The sequence below is a fragment of the Mus pahari genome, chromosome 9 (assembly GCF_900095145.1).
Source record: "Mus pahari chromosome 9, PAHARI_EIJ_v1.1, whole genome shotgun sequence".
NCBI classification, from domain to species: Eukaryota; Metazoa; Chordata; class Mammalia; order Rodentia; family Muridae; genus Mus; species Mus pahari.
In genome coordinates, this window is record NC_034598.1 from 26,924,492 (window position 1) to 26,939,246 (window position 14,755).

General features: G+C 48.9%; 1 protein-coding gene across 1 annotated transcript in view; it reads left to right on the forward strand.

The window, feature by feature from the left end:
* Lrrc20 (leucine rich repeat containing 20) overlaps positions 1–14,755 on the forward strand; it is a 109,018-nt gene that overhangs the window by 41,605 nt on the left and 52,658 nt on the right. Inside the window, exon 3 of the mRNA XM_021205145.2 lies at positions 9,894–10,043. Coding sequence (XP_021060804.1) covers positions 9,894–10,043 — 150 coding nt within the window. The remainder of the gene's footprint in view (positions 1–9,893; positions 10,044–14,755) is intronic.

The window sequence follows — 14,755 nt, forward strand, 5'->3', positions numbered from 1 at the left end:
GTGGGTCCTGGGGATTGAACTTGGGTCGTGGGGTCTGGTGGCAGGTGCCTTTACCAGGTGAGCCATCTCCTCGGCCAAAGGTATTGTGCACCGTTAGCTTAGCTCGGCGTTTGCAGGGTATTTTTTTTGTTTCTGCTACTGGAGATTAACTAGTGCCTTGTGCCTGCTGGTCAAGTACTCCATGGTTGAGCTACATCGTTCCACCAACCCCCAGCATCAGAACCCCCTTCTGAGGGTGCCATCCTGTCTGCAGCCCAGATTGTCCCTTCCTGGGTTGTGGACCCTTTACTTTGTTCTTAGTTGAACCCGATCACCACCTACGTCCTGGCCATATCTTCTGGAAGCAATGCCTCGTGTTCGCATGACCCAGGACCCAACGTTGAATGTGGTGTGGGTATTGGGGACCTCTAATCCTACACAACCGTGGTGGGCAGAGAGTGCGTTCAACTTCTGAGTTAAGACTTCAGAGAAGGGGATGGTGAGATGGCTCAGTGGGTAAGAGCACCCGACTGCTCTTCCAAAGGTCCGGAGTTCAAATCCCAGCAACCACATGGTGGCTCACAACCATCCATAACAAGATCTGACGCCCTCTTCTGGAGTGTCTGAAGACAGCTACAGTGTACTTACATATAATAAATAAATAAATCTTAAAAAAAAAAAAAAAGACTTCAGAGAAACTGGGAGAGAGCAGAGAGCAGGGGACGCCCGCGGGTCACAGGCTTTGAGCCAGAAAAGCCTCCAGGTTTGTTGGTAGTCACAGCTATAGTTTCTCACTGAAGTGCAACCTTGATTTCCCTTGTATCTGCCTGACCTAGAGGTAGACACCCAGGCATAGCCTTGACCCGAGCAGGTGGTCTCACAGAGGGCTTGAGACGAAGATTTACTAGACCAGCTGGACAGCTTAGCTGGGAAAGTCGCCAGGCCTGATGGGGCTAAGTTTGATTCCCCAGACCCCCCAAAGTGGAACAAAAGAACCAACTCCCTCCCACAAATTGTTCTCTGACCTCCGCACAGGCACCCACCTGCCCTCAAATATAAATGTAATGACCAGGCATTGTAACACTGGCCTTTAATCCTAGCACTTGGGTGGGGTGGGGAGGGGCAGAGGCAGGTAGCTCTTTGTGAGTTTAAGACCAGCCTTTGTCTATATAGGGAGTTGCAGGCCAGCCAGGGCTCCATAGAGATAGAGAGCCCCATCTCAAAAAACCAAACCAAACCAAAATAAATGTAGTAAAATCTTGAAAAAGAAAGGAGGAAGAGAAGAAGAGGAGGAAGAAAGAATAGATTCTATCTACCTAATCTGGGTCCAATCCCCGACCCTCAACTCCCAGCTCTGTACCCCAAGCTAAGGAATGGTGTGTGTGTGTGTGTGTGTGTGTGTGTGTGTGTGTGTGTCCTGGGAATCGAACCATGTTAGACAAGCACCCTCCCACCAAACTATGTTTTCCAGCCCTTTAAAGTCACTTAATAGCAGTTTCCTTGTGTGTATGGGTGTGGGTGTATATGGGGGTTTTGGTGTATGTGAAGTACTAAATGATAAATGACCATATGGCCACTGTCCCTAAGTGCATAAACTCAAAGCATACGGCTTCCTGTGTACTGACAGGAAGATGACTGGACAAGGTTTGTTCCAGGATGGCTGGGTTATCAGGATGTTCATGTTCTTGTCCTGAGAACATGACTTCGTCCCTCGGGAGATGATGCTCTCTGCTGAGTGGCTGGTGACAGAGCCAGAATGACGCATGTTTGCATCAGGTCTGGTGGACCTGTTGAGGGAATCCTTTGTGACCTCTGCTTTCAGGAGCAGCCAGAGTACCTGTGCCTCTGGTAGGCAGTTTGGGGTTACAGGGTGCTGGGAACAGGAAAGGGACAAACTACGAAGTCACTAGATGAGGGGCCGGCACTTGGAGGGGCCTCAGGAGTTAACGGGGAGAAGATAAAGAAGGCAGGTGTCGGGGTGACATTCCTAGTCCTTATCATCCTTGCAGGGTCAGGACGGGTGCTCTAGTGACTTCCACCAGTTAGCTACAGGAAGCTTCAGAGACAGTGTGTGGCTGGAAGAGTAGAGGGGGAGAGAATTCCCTCCTCCTTCCTATCCGGTAATTGTCTCACTGTGGAGAATGAATGGACCTTCCACAAAGGGTGAATGAAATAAAAAGAAGTTTCATTTGTGTGGGAGTGACAGCTTGAAGGTGAAGTGGTAGCTCTTGGTGGGGGGGGGGGCGCCCGCAGCTGTGGGGGCTGACAAAAAGCTGTATTGCCAGTGAATGGTGACAGCTTTGAGCTCTCACAGGCTGACTGACTGGGGAAGAAAAGTGAAAAGCGACAGCCAAGGACCTTGGGGCTGGCAGCTGGGAGTGCCTCATCAACAGGTCGCCATCCATCGGGGAGCTGGAGTGAGCCAGCATCCTGGTCCAAGCCAGGGTGAGCCAGTTGTTTGAAAACAAAATCATCTCTCCCCCCCATAAGCCTGACCCAGGCATTTAGATAGGCTCAGGTGGGTTCTGACGGGCTGAGTGCCTTCAAATTAGGGGGGAAAAAATAAGGAGCAATCATTGGGTCAGTGGGAAGCTGGCCTAGCCTGCGGGGAAATTCTCAATTACAGCTGCCACTCAGTCCCCTTAGAGCTCTGGCTGTGGTAGCAGAAGTGGAGAAAAAAATGAATAGAGGAAAGTGGGTTAGCTCCCCCACCCCCATTCTGCCCCAGCACACAGGTGCAAAACCCCACCTCTTTCCAGTTTTATGCCTGATTGCCAGCTCTGATCACAACTGGGGCCCTCCTACCGCTTTTAGTGAGAAAATTACCTGGCATCCATAAATACTCGAGGAAGGACTTATTGTTTCTGACCATCCTGGTGGGAGAGCATGGCAGAGCAGCTGTTTCTGGGAAGTGGGAGCGGGGAGTGCAAGCGGTGTTAGGAGGTTTGCTCATTTCCTTGCTTTTATCCCATTCAGGCGTCCAACATGGACAAGAGCCGTCCTCCTCGGCAGATCAAGTCTTTCCCTAGTAGAGCCTCTCTGGACTCGCCACCCATGCGCTCAGATGTGCTGTACTCGTCCTAGGCACCTAGCAAGCTAATCAAGTTGACAGCCAAGGTGGACCGAAACACTGGTGCAGCATGGGGTCAGGGCTTATAGATGTCTTCATTCAGGTTTCTGTGGCCATGAAAAGACACCATGTGATCACAACAACTCTTAACAGAGGAGAGCGTTGGATTGGGACCGGCTTACAGGTTCAGAGGTTTAGTGGCTTACAATTAAGGCAGGATATGGCATCATGCAGGCAGACGTGGTGCCGGAGAGAGAGCTGAGAGGTCTATATCTTGATCCTTGGGTAGTGAAAGGAGACTGTGTGCCACACTGGGCTTAGCTTCAGCATAGGAGACCTCAGAGCCTGCCCCCACAGTGACATACTTCCTCCAACAAGGCCACACCTCCTGGTAGTACCACTCCCTATGGGTCAAGCGTTCAAACACATGACTGTATGGCGGCCATCCGTATTCCAACCACCACAGGTGGCATTTTTTTTCTTTCGAACCACCACCATAGACCTATTAATAAAAATATACCTCAAATAAGAGACTATGCCCCGGAGCACAGGTGGAGATCTGAGGACAACTTGGTTAAGAGTTAGTTCTTCCCACCTTTGCCGAGGTTCCAGGTTCAAATTCAGACAGACAGACTTGTACAGCAATCATCTTTACCCATTGAGCCGTCTTGCTGGCCCCAGTGCCCTATTTCTGATGCCCAACAGCTCTGCTTGCTGCTAGCACCCAGTTCCCAAGCCCGGGTTCCTGCGCTATAGATCCAGAGTTGATCAATTCCACTCATGATTCCCACCATCAACATCAACAAACTTCTTCTCTGAATGGTGCACTCTTGTAACCATATCAAATGGCTGTGTGCTTCCTGATGGCACATTCTAGTGTGTGGTTTTGGATGCAGTAATGGGCTGTCCCCGCAACTCCTCGGGTGACATTGTATCCGGAAAGTGCCTCATTATATGCCATTCTGTCTGCCTTAGCATTGACATCTCCCTAAATGGATTTCTTCAAATCACTCAAGTTTTTAAAAATAGGATTTTAAGTCTATGCCAGTTGAGGAAGCCACCTGAAGGGCAGGAACGAGGCTAACCGCGGCAGCAGTTACAGACTCGGGAGGAGCGATTGCCAGGGTGATTTGGAGGCTGGACTGGTTGTTCTGGCCTATCAGCTGCACACTCCCATCTCCTGCTGTGCCTGCACGGCTCTCCACTTAGCTTAATTTTCCTGAGAAGAAAGCGACTGCCCAGTTTATCTTCAGGTTTGCCAGGCTTTCTCCCCTGGCAAAATGTTCAATTTTGTGATACATGTATTTTTCTGTCATGAGAGTATCACTTACATGTATTTTTTTTTTCCTGTCGTGAAAGTATCCCCATATACACCCGTATTTGACAAATTGTCTTATTATAAATATATAGTAACATTTTGCTTCTGTAAAACAAACATTGTGGTCAGACAGTGGTGACGCACACCTTTAATCCCAGCACTTGGGAGGCAAAGGCAGGTGGATTTCTGAGTTCATGGCCAGCCTGATCTACAGAGTCAGTTCTAGGACAGCTAGGGCTACACAGAGAAACCCTGTCTCGGAAAAACAAAAACAAAAACAAAACCAACCACACATTGTGACTGTTTACGGTAACAAACAATTAAATCCTCTCAAATAATTGCTGGTAGCATTCTGGTTATTTTTCTTCTCATTGTCTTTCCAAAGTCTGTATACTTTACATCTAGTTGCAACTACTGTGTATATAGATTTTTTTTTTTTTTTTTTTGAGACACTATCTGACTGTGTTATCCTGCTGGCCTTGAACTGCTGGGCTCAAAAACAGTCTTCCTGCATCCATCTCTCAAGTAGCTAAGACTTCAGGCACACACCTTCACACCCAGCTTAATATTAATGTTTTGTTTCAAAAAATTGCTGACCCTGGGGCTAGAGATGGAGAATCCTATCCAGCAGGTATGAAATCCTGGGTTTTATCCTTAGCATAGCATAGTGGCATCCACCTGTCCCAGCAGTTGGTACATAGGAGGAGGATAGAAAATTCAAGGATGCGCTCAGCTGCTATACAGTGTGGTAGAGGCCCAGCCCTGTACAGAAAAAGAAAACGAAAGAGAAAGTGTGGTGTGAAACCTGAAATTGGGATAGCGTGGACTGTTAACTGTGAAAGTGACGGACATGAGAGTCGCTGGTGAAGGGGCTTTCTTCGGCTTCCAGAGAAAGACCTCAAGAATCGCATACAAAATAACACAAAAAGTAAGCAGAGTGTCCCATGGGGCAAATCAACACGGTTAATTGACCATGAAATATAATTAGTCTTGTTACCCAAAACATTACAGATTAGACCAAGGGATGCCACTTTCCCTGGTCGTATCACCAAGGTATGTTTTTAAAGCACAGGCCTATTGTTGAGTAGATTTATAAAGTAACATAAAGTTCTAGAGAGCAGCTTGTAATCCACGTGAGGGCTATATATTTGTTTCTGGCCTATATTTTCTTTGTGAAAGCTATCTTATGTTCTATTTATAGGTTAGACTTAATTTTTCTTTATACTATTATCTAAGCATTTTTATACTATTTATCTTACAGACTTTTTTGCATAATCCATTGTTTGCCATATTTTTCTTAAAAAGACTCAAGTGTGTGTGTGTGTGTGTGTGTGTGTGTGTGTGTCTTTGCATGTGCTATGTGTGTGCAGTGTTCTTGGGGGCCAACAAGGGTATTGGATCTCTCGGAGTTGGAGTTACAGGTGGACAGGAGCTGCCATGGAGGTGCAGGGAGTTAACCATGGGGCCTCTGGAAGAGCAGTAGGCCCTATTAGCTGCTTTGCCACTTCACCAGCCCCTCGTCTATCTTTTACAACATTCCTGCCTTATAGACTCTCTGGGTTTGGAAATATACCTTTGCCTAAGAGCTTACATGGATATTAACTCTACTCATTTGCTGTTGGAGAGAAAAGATTTTGAGTCTTAGGTGAGTCTGTTTTGTCCCCCCCCCAAGCTATTATGTGAGGGAGCTGATGAACACATTTTCCCCCCAGATTCATTTGTGAGACTCCCATTGGTATTATTAAATTATGACATGTTTTCTTCTGAGTTAAATGTCTGGGCTCAATGTTTTCTTTGTATGCTACTTGTCCTTTTGCCCTCTCTTAATTAGTGTGACTTTGAGAGCGACTGTAACCTAGCCTCATTTCTCAGATCATTCTGTTTATTCACTGAGAAATGGGATTTGTGTAGAAAGCACAGCAGACATTCTTTTAAAAATAGCAACATGGTTCTGAGCCGTGGTGGTGGACACTTTTAATCCCAACACTCGGGAGGCAGAGGCAGGTGGATCTCTGTGAGTTCAAGGCCAGCCTGGTCTCCAGAATGAGCTCCAGGACAGTCAGGGCTACACAGAGAGACCCTGTCCCAAAACCAACCAAACAAAAAAGGCAGCATGGGCTGGAAAGATGCCTCCGTGAATTGTTAAGCACCCTCACTGCTCTTGCAGAGGGCCCAAGTTCAAGTACCAACATCCAGGTTGGGCGGGTCACATCCGCCTGAAACTCCAACTTTCAGGGATCTGACCACCGCTTCTGATCTTCTCCGGTGCCTGTACATCCATGCACGTATATACACAAAGACACACACATAAGCATAACTTAGAAGAGAAATAACATTCTTTTTTAAAAGCAGCACCACTTAAGTATTTTATCACATGTTGTCCGTCTTCACATAGAAACCTATTCTAAATATATCTGAGCGCAGACACGGAAAGGTGCTAACAAACCCTAGGATTAAGTGATCTCAGTGACACTGCATGAGGCTCCAGCTGTTCAAGCATCTGCTCAGGGCAGCGAGAAGGCTTCATGGAGCAGGTGCCATTGGACTTAGCGTTGGAACAAGAGTAGAGATCCCGTAGGCAGTTGCTTGAGAAGGCTTTAGTTATATAACGAATCATGGCTATTATATGATGATTTCCATGCGCTTTGTATTATTGTTGCTCTTAGGAATAGGAGCTTCAAAAGCCACATTTTCCTACTGGAAATACAGCACAATGGTAGAGGGTTTGCCTAGCAAGCTCAAGGCTGCAAGCGTCGGCTTTTGGGGCTCCCCAGCAGACAAACAGTATATGAAAACTCTTACTTTATCGCTGGCACTTGAGATTATTGTTGCCCTTTGCATATTTATTCTGGAACCATCTGCAAATGCCCAGCAACCCAAGAGAGCCATCTCTTCTGTAGAGAAGAAATGGGGTGTCGCCGCCACAGTCCCCAAGAGCGCCAAGGGCTCAGAAGCCAATCACCAGCAATAAGGAAACTCCAGAAAGATTGATTCCCAGAAGAGGTGTGGAGGGAGCCAGGTTTGAAGCAAGTCAAGGATTTGAACAGAGTGAGGAGGGGAGGGTAGAAGGGGGCGGGGAATGTCACTATAACACGCTATCTGTCTTTGTGAGTTAGGATTTTAGCACAGTTCGTCTTCTTGGCAGCTGCCAGTCAAACACCACTGCCATTGTTTTATACAGATGTGGAAACTGAGGCACAGCAGGCTTAAATGGCTCGGGAGAGCCAGATGATAGCATAGTCTCTGCGTGTCACGTGTTTCTCTGTGTGAGCGCACAGCTTGATGGCGTGTGCTGTAATCCACGTGCCTTTATAGTTCATCATGTGACGTGAACCACCGAACCTGGCCATGTGTCTAAATGGGTGGAGTACTTCCCCAGCCTATGCAAAGCTCTGAGTTCAATCCCTGATATTCTGTGAGACTGGGTGTGGCAAGGCTCTGCCTGTGACCTGCGTCCCCAGCCCTTAGGGCACAGACACGGGAGGATCAGAAGTTGGAAGTCATCCTTGGCCACGGAGGGAGTTTGAAGCTAGGCTGCATATGCTAGGTGAGACAGTGGAGAACATGAAGGAAGGAGAGGGGAAGAACGACATATTGTCCGTGGCGTGATGTTGCTGCCCCAATTCAATCTTAGAGCATTGCGCAGACCCCTCCCCTGACTCTCCTCCCCCACACCCTTCCCTCACCACTCACAGACTCTCTCCTGCAGCCCTTGCTGTGGAGACTCTCATCAGTCTTGCTGTCTGAGAGGATATGGCTCTTCTGAACGGTTCGTGTATGCGGAGTCGGGCATGTGTGGGGTTAATGGCTGACTTCTTTGGCTAGGCTGGCCTGTGACCCCCAGAGCTAAGCCTTCCTAGTACAGTGATTATACTCACACACCACCATAACTGCCTTCCCCAATCCCATGGGCTTTGGGGGATTATACACAGGCCCTTGCGGTTGCAAGGCAAACACTTTCCCAACCACACCACCTCCCCAGCCCCTATAGCACCTTCCTTCCTTCCTTCCTTCCTTCCTTCCTTCCTTCCTTCCTTCCTTCCTTCCTTCCTTCCTTTCCTCCTCCTCCTCCTCCTTCTTCTTCTCTTTCTTTTTTAAGATTTATTCATTTATTTTATGTATGTGAGTACACTGTAGCTGTACAGATGGTTGTGAGCTTTCATGTGGTTGTTTTAGAATCTCTGCTCACTCCAGTCAGCCCTGCTCGCTTGGCCCCGTTCTTTCCGGTCAACTCCATTTGCTCAGTCTCTGCTTGCTCCAGCCCAACAATTTATTTATTAATATACATAAGTACACTGTAGCTGACTTCAGACACACCAAAAGAAGGCGTCAGATCTCATTACAGGTGGTTGTGAGCCACCATGTGGTTGCTGGGATTTGAACTCAGGACCTTTAGAAGAACAGTCAGTGTGCTCTTACCTGCTGAGCCATCTTACCAGTCCCCCCTCCTCTTTCTTTCTTTCTTTCTTTCTTTCTTTCTTTCTTTCTTTCTTTCTTTCTTTCTTTCTTTCTTTCTTTCTTTCTTTCTTTCATTCCTTCTTTCCTTCCTTTTTGTTTTTTTGTTTTTTGTTTGTTTGTTTGTTTTTGCATGGAGATACTTGTCTCTGTGGCCCCTGGGTGTATATGTAGGAAGGGTGTATACGGACTGGTTTTGTGTTGACTTGATGCAAGCTAGAGTCTTCAGAGAGGGAAGGAAGGAGCCTCAGTTGAGGAAATACCTCCATGAGATCTAGTAGTAAGACATTTTCTCAGTTAGTGATCAATGGGGGTGGGCCCAGCCCGTTGTGGGTGAAGCCATCCCTGGGCTGGTGGTCCTGGGTTCTTTAAGAAGGCAGGCTGAGCAAGCCATAGGGAACAAGAAGTCAGTCAGCAGCACTCCTCTATGGTCTCTGTATCAGTTCCTGTTTCCAGGTTCCTGCCCTGTGTGAGTTCCTGTCCTGACTTCCTTTGGTGATGTGGAATTGTAAGCTGAATAAACCTTTTCCCTCCCCCAACTTTCTTTTTGGTCATACTGTCTCGTCACAGCAATAGAAACCCTATCTAGGACAGGTGGTATCCCTTGGTCAGATGGTGACTGGTTAGCCATTAGCAGAGTGCTAGCCTGTTCTGCTCAGCGGGTTCTCTGCGGCTGCTCGTTTGATCCAGGCCTGGGAAGATGGTCAAAGCCACGGAGTCACAGCATTGTGTGCATCCTATGCAAGGGATCAAGTACAGTTAAGAGGCTACCTCATTGTCAAGTGTTTGATTCGGAAGAAATCGGTTCTATGAGGGAAAGTTCAGAACAGTGCTGCCCTGAAGGACATCATTATTGTGACTTGAAGGTTCTTTTGCCTCTTGGAGTCCAGCTAGGAGGCTGTGGTAATAGAGACGGAGACAAACCCAAGGTTCAGAGTATGAAAAGGGGACAAGAGAGCCATGATGCTGATGGGGTATGGCCCAGGCAGGAAAGCACAGAAGCTGGAGAGGGGGGGTAGGATCTTGGGCAGCTGTGTCTCATGGCTCTGATCTTTGTCCTTTTCGCTGCAGACCTGGCCGACTGCAAGCTCGTTTCTTTCCCCATCTGCATCTACAAGGTTCTGAGGAACGTCTCTGACCAGATCCATCTCATCACGCTGGCTAACAATGAACTCAAGTCCCTCACCAGCAAGTTCATGACCACCTTCAATCAGCTTCGAGGTAGGCCACGGGTTAGCTCGGGCAAGGAGAGTATGACAAGCCAGTCCTTGACTTTCCCGGTCTCACCCCATCTAGGGAATGTCCCGATAGCTAGCCTTGGTTCAAGCCGACCTATAAAGTCATTCCCAGGGGTAGCCTTTGAAGATAGACCTGTGCCTGGAAGTCTCAGGGTCAGTTCTGTTTCCAGCTGGCTGAACGGAAGATTGACTGAAGGCAAGAAGGTGAGTCTTGGCGGGACTCTCTGATCTGTCGAGACCAGCAGGCCCAAGGACATGAATTATTGATACCCTTCTAATCCCTAGCATGACTTGCTCTCTCTCTCTTTCTCTCACACATTCCCTTCTCCGTGCAGTTTGTGACAGGTGCCAACAATGTTGGCTTATCTCTCTGGCACACACAGAGTGAGTGGAAATGGTTCACGGAGGATGTTAGGCAGGAGGCCAGCAGGTGGGCATTGTAGATCGTTTGCAGTGGCGTCTCTGGTGGCTGAGCATGAGGTGCTGAAACTGTGGTGCCGTGGTACTCCCTTTCCCCATCCTTCTGGTCCATGGATCAAGACCCTTGTGTAACAGTAGGATGCTAGGGGTAGGAGAGGTCAGGAGGCACAAGATGCCCGAGTAAGGTGGGTCCTGCCTCCTAGGGCTCTCTGTCTGTGTGGGTATGAAACGAGTTCATGATTCTGTTCAGAGAAACAAGCATAAAACACTGCTCCTGTATGAGGAATGAGCAGGCAGATCTCAGACCCCCTACTCTCAGCGGGGCAGGCTTCCTCAGGGGGGCGTGGGTGCTGGATGGAGACCAGGAAGCAGCGACAGATATGGATGGGCAAAGCGTGGTCCAGCAAGCAGGAAGGACTTGTGTGGTGGCTCAGAGGGAAGCAGACAAGAGCATCTTAGTGCACACGGATGAGCAAGGAGGCTGGAGTAGTCTGTGTGGAGGTTACAGAGCCCAGTGAGCTGTTTCTGCAAAGCCCCAGTGCTTGTGACTGGGGAGTGGGAGGGGCCTAGGGCGGGGCTTGTTTCCCCATGTGTCTGTACTTTGACCTAGCTGGTTTCTCTTTTCTGTCCTTTCTGGTGTCTGCTTCTTTCCACAGGTGAGGTGGGACCTCACAGCCAGCGGGCTTCTTGGGCTGTTAGCTCATGTCCCTAGCTGAAATCAGAACCATCCTAGGAACTTCTCTGTACACAAAATCATCCTGAGACTAGATGCGTTGGGCCATGTGAGTGTGAGTCTAGGCCTTGGCATTAATGCAGGCCATTGTGACGTGTTGACAGCTAGAGTTGAGACCCACACAGTTCAGGGCTTATCAGCACAAATGTCTGAGAGACTAGCCTGAGAGTAGGGAATGACTCATATTGAGCACATGGCAGTAGGGAGTAATGGGGACTTACCCATCGACCACTAGTATGTGTGTCAGCTGGGTTGCCACTAGAGAAGATGGGCTGGTGGCATCTGTTTTTCTGATCATTTTTTCCAGTTTTGTTTTTCTGAGACAGGGTCTCTTGTAGCCAAAACTGTTGTCAAACTAACTATGGAGCCAGAGATGATGTCGAACTCCCCGGTCTTCCTCTCTCTACCTTCCAAGCACTGGGATTATAGCCATACACTCCCATGGCTACCTCCTGAGGACTACTCAGTAAGCAATTATTAAATAAGCAGTTTGCGAGAGTTTTCCCTAGGGTCATATTACATGAAAGCCAGTAGGGATGCATTTGCAATGTAGATTTAGCTTGTAAAATATTGGCGTAGCCTCTAGCATCCTACTTCATAGAAGAGGGGGAAGAATCAAGGAGGGAAGGTGTCTTATTTTCAGTTTCATTGCTCTGAAGAGACATCATGACCAAAGCAGCTCTTTTTTTTTTTTTTTAAAGATTTATTTATTTATTATATGTAAGTACACTGTAGCTGTCTTCAGACACTCCAGAAAGATCTTGTTACGGATGGTTATGAGCCACCATGTGGTTGCTGGGATTTGAACTCCGGACCTTCGGAAGAGCAGTCGGGTGCTCTTACCCACTGAGCCATCTCACCAGCCCCCAAAGCAGCTCTTATAAAGGACGACATTTCACTGGGGCTGGCTTACAGTTTCAGAGGTTCAGCCCGTTATCATCTTGGTGGAAGCAGGCAGACTGGTGCTGGAAGGTCCTAGAGTTCTACAGCAGCCAGGAGGAGGTTCTCTCATCTGCACTGGGTGGAGCTTGAGCACTAGGAGTCCTTAAAGCCCGCCTATGCAGTGACACACTTCCTCCAGCAAGGCCACGCCTATTCTAACAAGGCCACACCTCCTTGATGTGGGGCAGGCATATTCAAACCACCACAGAAGGACTTGGCTAAGGTCCCAGAGCAGAATCTTCGGGACTTAGACCCAAGTGGGCCGCCCCACAGTATTCGATCAAAGGTCTTGTAATGTTATACCCAGCAGTAGCCCCCACAACACCCCACCAAAGTCTCATGTAGCCCAGGCTGACCCAACTCTCTATTTGGTTGAAGAAGACCTTTAGCCTTACAAGTCTTCTGCCTCTGTCTTCTAAGTGTTGAGATGATTTGTCCCTCTTCTGTGGTGCTGGGAGGGGGAGTGTCAAACCCAGGGCTTCATCATACTGGGCAAGCCACACCTTCAGTCCTGGGTGTTTGCTCTAGAGAGAGAGAGAGAGGGTGGGGATGTCAGAGTCCCAGGAAGAGCACTTGGGCAGAGGGAGATCGTTTGTGCTTATCGTTCATCTAACACACACCTGCAGTCTTCCAGACCTGGGTCTGGAAGTGGGAAAACACGGGGAGTCAGTAAGCCTTGCAGGAGCCCTGGGTGTGTGCTCATCCATACCTCTGCCCCACACCCCGAGGGTTCAGACGCTGGCAAGGGCAGGCTGCGGGAGAGTAGACTGCTGGGCAGGGGAAATGACACTTCCTGAGAACAGTGGGGGCCGGAGGAAGAGATTTCAGAGAGCCCTGGGCAGCAGCTTGGGAGAAGTGCTGCCCAGGGCTACCCAGCACCACTGTGCTCTCTCCAATACCACTGGATCAGACCAGATGCCTGTTGAAGGATGCCTTTTGAACACTCTCGGTCTCTGCCCCCACCAACTGCTGACTCTGGTATCCCTCAGCTTGGCATTTCAAAGGGAGAGGCAGCTCTGCTAATTGGATTTCGTACAGTGGATTGTAGGCTGTAGTGGCCAGGAGCTGGGGGTTTGGGGTGGTGCGGGGAGAGCGAGTGCTTGAGCCAAAGCCCATCCGGCTCTTAGAGATAGCTCTGAGCCCAAGGCTTTGTTGTGATTTCTCTTTCAACAGTGCACACGCACACACCCATACTGTGCTTTATAAGTGTGGAGAAGGAGGAGGTAGCAGCGTTGTTGACAAGACTCCTGTGCCACCTTCTGGGCTCTTGACAGAGCAGTTTCCATGTCAATTGCCCCCTGCCTGCCTCACAGGCTCCCAAGGGTACCCTGGGGGAGAACTCTCTCTGTGAGGCTCTTGGCTTCCCAGGGTCGGGGGGGGGGTGCTTTGAGTCTACCCTTCCATGTCCCTCACTCATTTTGTATGAAATGAAAAGGCAGGACTTTGTCTGCAATGTCCTAAGGCTCAGCTGGTTGGCTGGATGTCTAGCATCTAGGACACCTTAGATTCAGTCCCTAGAAGTGTATAAACCAGTCGTGTACCTGAGATCCCAGAACAGGGCTAGAGGCAAGGGGATCAGGAGTTCAAAGTCACCTTCTGCCACCTGGCCCGTGGGAGGCCAGCCTGAGATATCATAGCATGACTATAGCAAAACATCATGGCCTGAGTGAGGGAAGGGTCAGATAGAGCCAGTGTAAGTGACAGGTGGCCTGGGGAAAGGATCTCAGTGATTGGGTGTGGTTCTTCTTTGTGTATGTCCACTGGCTTGCTCTCTGCTCTCACAACTCCCTTGATTGATTGTGTCCTGGACCTGCTAGGTCGGAGGAGTGTGAGACATCCCTGACACACCTAAGGGATACATATGTGTGCCCCACCCTCACCCCCATGAGACACTTGGAGAGCTCTGTCCTTGTAATGGAGGTCCCTGTCCTTGTAATCTGCTATAGAGCAGGAAGCCAAGTCCATCATGTGCACTTGGCAGAGGCTGCAGAGCAGCCTGGGGACCAAGAATGTTTCATAGTGGAACAAAAGCAAGGGTTTTGGTCTGAGTGACTGCTTGGGCAACTGCTAATGGCTTGCTAAAAGCAGGCATCCTTGGTGATAGTCTGGAGTTAGATAGAGGTAGGTTTAGCTCTCTCCTCAAGATCCACAGTTGGATATGTAGACAAAAAATCAGGGAAACTTACCCAGGTGTGATAGCTCAAGCCTGTAAGCCCTGTACTTGGGAGGCAGAGGCAGAAGAACCCAGGGGTTCAAAGCCAGCCTCAGTTACATTATGAGTGTGAGGCTAGCCTGGGCTAAGTGGGATCCTGTCTTAACTCATTTACTCCACCCCCAATTTGAGAAGCTGCGCATTATTGAGTCCTGGCCTTTCAATGCCTGTTATGGGGTTGTTGTTTTGCTTGTTGGACCGTTGTTCTAGACAACAGTTCCTCTGATGTCTGGCTTAAGTGAGCAAGTCTCGGCTAGGGTTTCTATTGGTGCAACAAAACACCATGATCAAGAAGCAAGTTGAGGGGCTGGTGAGACGGCTCAGTGGGTAAGAGCACCCAACTGCTCTTCCCAAGGTCCAGAGTTCAAATCCCAGCAACTACATGGTG